Below are 7697 nucleotides of genomic sequence, written 5' to 3'. Positions count from 1 at the left end.
GTGAACCAATCAGAACACTAGAAGTGCAATATTCGGAGTTGAAAATTTAATAATAATATTTATTCAAAATTTCATTGTCCTGCCAAAGGGAAACCATCTTGCCAGACTGAAATTAAAGTTAATAATGGACTCCAATGTAGTTTCATCATAATGAACACAATCAATTGAATTAGTGCGTATCACAACATCCACCCTATTCAAAGTTTTGAAACCAAAATTACAAGATTACGAAGTAATGACGAATAAAATGTTACGTACTTTGGTTGACAATTTGCAGACAATTAGAAATTTCATTGTGACCGGAGAAATGTTTTGAAAAGTTATTAGGATCCACCTGATTACAGATTCATTTTGAAGGAGCGAACGTGGTCTCCCATTCTCGGCCCCAGTCCCTCGTTTTCTTTCACCAACAGCAATTGAAGAAGAGAGACTCTCGAGACGAGAATGAGTGGTCTATAATCGATTGGTGATTATCAGTAATTTCTGCGGGATCTGAGCCAAAGGTCTCTGTTTTCGGTATCGGGATAAAATCGCAACCTTATAACTTTTGACACTTAGAAAACGACGCATCGTAGTAACAAAAAATTTTAAAAGTTAGCTTTTATACGACTTTTTAATTTTACGCCTTAAGGCTGATTTCCATCGACTGTTTTTTCCTATGAATTTTATACTTAGTATCCTCTCAGATGACGAGGAAGGTGCCTGCACTTAAAAACTCGTTTAATCGAAGGTGCTTATTTAGTGCTGTCATGAGAATATAATCTCTTGGTGCTGTATAAATCACACGGAGTTTAATGACATCAAGGAATTTCGATTTTCCCTTGTCAGTTTAAAGAATTAATGTTAATTCTATACATCTGTAAAGTTTTAGCCTTATCACAAAGAAAGAGGTGCCGCTGACCAGTTTCTTCCAGGATGCTTCCATATTGACGGTCACGCGTGGATAACCAGCACCCTTATACTCAGTTTCCGAGAAATACTGTCACGGCGATTTCGGAGAAATATGAAAAATACCTGAAAGGTTGAATTACTATTTCTTCGATAGATAAATTTACGTTAGGAAATTTTCTTCATAGTGTTTTAGTGGTTTTTTATACTCGGTGTATTCCTTCCGTTGAGTCGCAGCCTTGATGGCCGTTTTCCCAACGAAACAATCGTTTCCAAGCCTTGAAAGCAATAGAATAGCAGTATCCAAACAGGGACAAGTTGCAGTTATAAAGGAACGTTGCATCGAACTCTACGGTAGAGATGTCACTAATGGTATTCCTTGGATGGTCAGAAAGATTTCCGCGAGTCTCTCGAGGCCTTCCGATCTTTGCTTTGCTCCAAATGACGCCCTTGTAGTCTCAGACGTTGGCGATAACACAATCAAAATCTTTGATTTGAAACGAAATTTACAACCAGTAAATCAGATTATCATCGGCCACGATTTCTTTGGAATGTTTATCGTACTAGATCGAAGCAATGTACCCCATTTTGACATGAGGGCGTTGAGAACTTTTCGAATCCCTCAAAACGTAGCTATCAGTTCCGGACCTTCATCGCAACTATTCGTATCGAGTGGAATGGAAGTAATTGTGATCAACATGGACTGGAGTAAGCAAAGCCTCGTCAGCCACCTTCCTATTTGTTCTCCCTTAGATTGGCGACTACTACAGTTCGATAAAAGGTTAGTTTGTGATAATGTTAGTTCAGTGCAAGATCACAAAAACAGTCACAAGGTTGGTGGGTTCAACCCTATGGCAATCACCAAAGCTCAGTTCTGTGGTATGTTTTACCACGTAACAGAAACGAACCACACGGGATTTTCGTGTCTCGAACAATTGAAATGCAACGTTGGAATACGAGGGGGCAGGAGAAAATTTTCTGAGACGGTTGTGATTTACGTACGAATAACCGAGAAGAACGGTCGACTTTTATTTCACGCCAGATATGGCAACTGTTACGAAGGAGTTTACGAAAGCACCACCCACGCAGAGTATTTCATGCTGGTTGATGACGATTTTAGAGAAGCGGTCAATATTCTTCAAAATCAGAACGGAGGAGAGATCAACTTATTCATGAACAAACAACCTTGCTATAGATCAACAGGACATGGAAAGAAAACCGTCCTCAAGGTAAAAGACTGTGCTCAAGATCTGATCAATTTTTACAATGTTTATTGTTTACCTTACGGAGTAAACCTGACTATAAATTTGTGTCAGTTGTACAAGGTTGATATGTCGCTTAGCTCAGTCGATAGATCTCTAGCAACAGACATTGTAAACGCTAGACTAGGGGTGAAAATAATGTTCTCTTGTGGTATTGAGCTGCTGGCAATGAGAGAGGACTCCTGGAAATCACTAGCTGAGATATCACACATCCAGTTACCTGCCTATGAAGACAGCGATCGTCAAAAATTAGACCGATACATCAACTTGGTTCTTTCCAAAATAAAAGGAACATCAATTCATTTACTTACCAAATATAGTCCGTTAGATTTAGCAAGTTAACGAGTTATGCACCAAGATTTTCATAGTCTTTACTGCTAAACTGATCCGTTCTGTACTTTTGTTTTCCGAGTCTTCCAAGCTATACAAAAAAAACACTTTGGGTATAACCAGCCATTTTTTGTGTTGTGCTTGTATTTAAAGAAAAAAATTATATTTTTGATTTCAAATTCGTCTTTGTGAGTGAGTCTATTATACAACCGCAGTAATTGTTTTCCGAATGATGGATGTCCTTGCTCCTGTTCCCCGCTCCAACTTACACTACCACAAAAGTTAGTAATTATCAACCTACAGCCCTACTGTAACTTTTGCAGCGTCCATGTTATGTGAGTGAGATGATTATTCGCAAAATTTATGCTTCAAAAATCTGCCTCTCTAGAATGACCTCTCGGGTCCTGATACTTAAGTTAATTTATAATTATATCGACATTGTCGGGCTGTTTTGGAAATATCTATATTCAGGTAATTACAGATCTAATTTATATTCATATATTTATAGATCTATCGTAATCATCATTTTTTTTCAAAACATCTTAGACACTATTTTCGAACCGTATTAAATTATAAGGGATTTCCCGGTATCGAGTTCTCGGGAAAACCCGCTTCTTTTCCGAGAAATGAACTGATCGATGTCAGAAGGTGTTTACCCTTTTTTACCCTTTACGGTGGCTAATTTACGTTTTCAACTCAGTTATTAACACTAAATTACCTGATTTCCTCATGGTCATGCTTCAACTAAGCGATCTTTTTCCCAACTTCATATGAAAGTTTGTTTGCACATATATACCTTAAAAGGGTGGCAACGCTTCCACAGAAAACTTCATGCACAGACACATCTGCGATAGCCTGCAGCCTGGCGATGTTAATATTACACCCTATTTGATTTTTCCAGCGTTGGAAAAAAAACGAAAATGAAAAGAACAACATCGGTAAGGTCTTGTTATGGATGAAGCTTGATTATGTTGTGATTGCTGCAGTATAAGGAAGCCAATTATTTGAGTTCTTTCTCGACATGTTAATTATGTTTTATGACCGCCGGGAAAGATAACTACTGGAACAAGTACATCTGTAATTCATAAGCAGTAGCGTGACAGGAATGGCTATTTCCGTCGAAATTACATCACTTCCTCAGAAAAACCCGGTCTTCTGAGAAACCTCTCGGTAGCTATATAAGCCGATGAGATATACAGTTTATAGAAAAGTGTCATAGCCCGTTAACTTAATGTCTTCATGGCGTCTCTGCTGGATCTCTCTGTGTTCACAATAAAGCTGAAACATTGATTCTCTGATCATCAAGACCAAACTGTTACGGCTTCAAGATCCTAATGACGAGCGAGGTAGGACTGACGGTTTCTGAGCATGGGAGGTTGGCTGTCGTCAAGCGAAGTGAAGGACGGATTGAATTGTTCCGCAGTTCAAGAAATGTTGATAATTCAAGTCAGCAAAATCAAACAATTACTGAAGATCTCATAAGTCCTTACGATATCTGCTTCGCACCAAACAACCACCTTGTTGTGACGGACATTGGTGATAAGACTTTTAAGGTATTTAACTTTGAGGGATCACCTGAATTGGTTAGCAAATTCAGCTGCCTGATGCGAATCAGAGATGGACATACTTTTATAGAAAATTGTGAAAACTTGTTGAGTCCTTCAGGCCACTTAGTACTAGTACCTCAAAATATAGTCGCCGGACCAACTACTTCATCGCAACTTTTTGTTGTATACGGAAATCTTATCTTTGTCATTACAATGGACTGGAATACAGTGGAGATTCTTGACTTTCAGAAGCTATCTTCCTCACAAGATTGGGCCCGTGTTCAGAGGAAGGCGCGTACGGAATGTGACAAGGATAGTCTTGTTCACGACCACAGTGAGAATCATAAACTTGGAGGACGTAATCCCTTGGCAATCACTAAAGCTCAGTTCTGCGCCATGTTCTATCACGTTACACAGACAAGAAGAGGTAACATAAATTACAAATGCCTTGAAAGTTCGCAATGCCGTGTTGGTAAAATGTCGAGGCAAGCCGATCCGAGATTTGATTATGCCGCCTCCGTAGTCATCTATGTTCGCTTGACCGACCGAACAGGAAGATTGATTTTTCATGCTAGATATGGAAATTGCTCTGAAAGCGAACGCCGCAATACAATTCATGCGGAATACTTTATGCTGATGGACGAGGAGTTTAAAGAAGCTGTGCTGTTGCTTCAAGATCAGAGAGGAGGTAGCGTTACTATGTTCATGAACAAACAGCCTTGCTATAAATCAACTAAACACCACGACAGAATGCCTGGCCTCACAAAAAAACAATGCGCACAGGACTTAGTGGAATTCTATAACTTGCACTGTTCATCTTATGGTGTCAGCTTCACTATTAATCTCTGCCAGTTGTACAAAGTTGACAGGATACCGACGCCGCAGTTTGAGGAAGATATCACAAACGGCTTAGAGGGAATGCGCAAGATGATTGCTGCCGGCATCAAGTTAAAGGCAATGACTAAGGAAAGCTGGCAGCAACTTGCTGGATACGCCTGTATGAGACTACCTTTATATCAAGGAGGAGAACGGCAAAAGTTGGATCAACACATCAGAGAATTTCTCGTCGCTTGCGAAGGCCAAAGAACAGCCGGCGCAGGCCAGAATCAAACAGAGTAGGAAGAAATAGACACTGAAGGTCATTTACAAGCCAAGATAGAATGATGGAAACATATGCGTAGTATTTAATTTTAAGCTTGACGCTACTTTATACATTTGCTGTTCGAAGAAACAGCTCAGATCAAGCTGGAGTTCGTTACCGCACAAGGTGAATATTCACTCTCCTCCACATGGAAAATCGAAATCCTAATCGGGGGAACAGTTTTTTTATTCGGATTTGAATCGTTGAGAATATTTAAGGAAATAGACGGATTGTACAATGTACGTTTGAGTTTTTCAAAATCCTCCTGTGTCAAAAAAAAAACAGTTCGAGCGACTGATTTATAGAATTCTGTATGAATAGCGATTCCGTAGGTTATCAACTGCGTGTAGACACACGATAAAATTGCAAAATAAATTCATGAAACTCGTGGTAATTTTCTTTGTTTTTGACCATCTAAATACTTTTCGGTTGCTCTGTTGTTGCCAAAACTGCCAGAAAACATTATTTTGAAGCCAGAAGAAGTTGTCTAGAAGTCATACCATATGACAAGTGGCAAACCTCACCTTGCTCTTCGCCCTTATCCGCCCGAGAGACAATTGCTAGAAATAATTTCCTAACACTCGTCGTTCAGTTGACTATTTCTTTTATTCTCTCTTTAATTACACACGTAACTTTTCGAATCCCTTAAAACGTAGCTATCAGTTCCGGACCTTCATCGCAACTATTCGTATCAAGTGGAATGGAAGTAAATGTGATCAACATGAACTGGAGTAAGCAAAGCCTCGTCAGCCACCTTCCTATTTGTTCTCCCTTAGATTGGCGGCTACTACAGTTCGATAAAAGGTTAGTTTGTGATAATGCTAGCTCAGTGCAAGATCACAAAAAAAGTCACGAGGTTGGTGGGTTCAACCCCATGGCAATCACAAAAGCTCAGTCCTGTGGTATGTTTTACCACGTAACAGAAACGAACCACACGGGATTTTCGTGTCTCGAACAATCGAAATGCAACGTTGGAATACGAGGGGGCAGGAGAAAATTTTCTGAGACGGTTGTGATTTACGTACGAATAACCGAGAAGAACGGTCGACTTTTATTTCACGCCAGATATGGCAACTGTTATGAAGGAGTTTACGAAAGCACCACCCACGCAGAGTATTTTATGCTGGTTGATGATGATTTTAGAGAAGCGGTCAATATTCTTCAAAATCAGAACGGAGGAGAGATCAACTTATTCATGAACAAACAACCTTGCTATAGATCAACAGGACATGGTAAGAAAACCGTCCTCAAGGTAAAAGACTGTGCTCAAGATCTGATCAATTTTTACAATGTTTATTGTTTACCTTACGGAGTAAACCTGACTATAAATTTGTGTCAGTTGTACAAGGTTGATATGTCGCTCAGTTCAATCGATATATCTTTGACAACAGACATTGAAAACACTAGATTAGGGGTAAAAAGGATGTTCTCTTGTGGTACTGAGCTGCTGGCAATGAGAGAAGACTCCTGGAAATCACTAGCTGAGATATCATACATCCAGTTACCTGCCTATGAAGACAGCGATCGTCATAAATTAGACCGATACATCAACCTGGTTCTTTCCAAAATAAAAAGAACACCAGTTCATTTACTTACCAAATATAGCCAGTTAGAGTTGGAAAGTTAACGAGTCATGCACCAAGATTTTCATATTAGTCTTCACTGCTAAACTGATCCGTTCTGTAATTTTTGTCTGGAAGGGCATCAGAGGAAATCTTCCAAGCCATGCAAAAAATCACTTTGGGTATAACCAGCCATTTTTTGTGTTGTACTTGTATTTAAAGAACAAATCATATTTTTGATTTCAAATTCGTCTTTGTGGGTGAGTTTATTATACAATCGCAGTAATTGTTTTCCAAATCATGATGGATGTCCTTGCTACTGTTCCCCGCTCCAACTTACACTACCACAAAAGTTAGTACTTATCAACCTACAGTCCTACTGTAACTTTTGCAGCGTCCATGTTATGTGGGTCAGATGATTGTCTGGAAAATTTCTGGTTCAAAATCTGCCCCTCTAGAATAACCACTCGGGTCCTGATACTTAAGTCAATTTATACTTATATCGACATTGTTAGGCTGTTTTCGAAATACTTATATTCAGATGATTACAGATCTAATTCATGTTAATATATTTATAGATCTGTCATAATCATCATCTTGCCAAAGACATCCTAAACACTCTTTCCGAACTGTTTAAAATCATAAGGGATTTTCATCGAGTTCTCGGGAAAACCCGCTTCTTTTCAGAGAAAAGAGGTGATGTCACAAAGTTTTGACTGCAGATAATTTCCTCGATGTCATGCCCCAACTAGGCGATCTTTTCCCCACTAGTATAGAAAAGTTTGTTGGTACACCTCTACCTTAAAAGGTTGGCAAAGCTTTCACAGAAAACTACATGCACAGACTTATCTGCGACAACCTGCAGCTTGGCGATGTTAAGATTACACTCTTTTAATTATTCAGCGTTGGAAGAAAAAAAACGAAAATGAAAAGAACAACATCGGTAAGGTCTTGTTATGGATGAAGC

General features: G+C 39.2%; 2 protein-coding genes and 1 pseudogene across 2 annotated transcripts; all 3 read left to right on the top strand.

The window, feature by feature from the left end:
* The first annotated feature begins 908 nt into the window (after window positions 1-908).
* LOC149041839 (uncharacterized) lies at window positions 909-2659 on the top strand. Its single transcript, XM_089180529.1, has one exon. It carries the CDS (start codon window positions 1131-1133, stop codon window positions 2490-2492), a length of 1362 nt encoding a protein of 453 aa, XP_089036655.1. The 5' UTR covers window positions 909-1130; the 3' UTR covers window positions 2493-2659.
* A 966-nt stretch (window positions 2660-3625) lies between these two features.
* Window positions 3626-5555, top strand: LOC149041838 (uncharacterized). The gene has a single exon (XM_089180530.1). The coding sequence runs from the start codon at window positions 3815-3817 to the stop codon at window positions 5144-5146; it is 1332 nt and encodes a 443-aa protein (XP_089036656.1). The 5' UTR covers window positions 3626-3814; the 3' UTR covers window positions 5147-5555.
* Window positions 5556-5589: 34 nt separating this feature from the next.
* Window positions 5590-6800, top strand: LOC113672154 (uncharacterized; annotated as a pseudogene).
* The last annotated feature ends 897 nt before the right edge of the window (window positions 6801-7697 follow it).

Source organism: Pocillopora damicornis, chromosome 8 (genome assembly GCF_964200805.1).
Source record: "Pocillopora damicornis chromosome 8, jaPocDami1.2, whole genome shotgun sequence".
NCBI classification, from domain to species: Eukaryota; Metazoa; Cnidaria; class Anthozoa; order Scleractinia; family Pocilloporidae; genus Pocillopora; species Pocillopora damicornis.
Note: the sequence above shows the minus strand (reverse complement) of the source record. Positions and strands in the feature narration are given on the sequence as shown.

Bases quoted from the DNA above. Each gene is read 5' to 3' on its own strand.
- LOC149041839 (XM_089180529.1), top strand. From the start codon at position 1,131: ATGGCCGTTTTCCCAACGAAACAATCGTTTCCAAGCCTTGAAAGCAAT.
- LOC149041838 (XM_089180530.1), top strand. From the start codon at position 3,815: ATGACGAGCGAGGTAGGACTGACGGTTTCTGAGCATGGGAGGTTGGCT.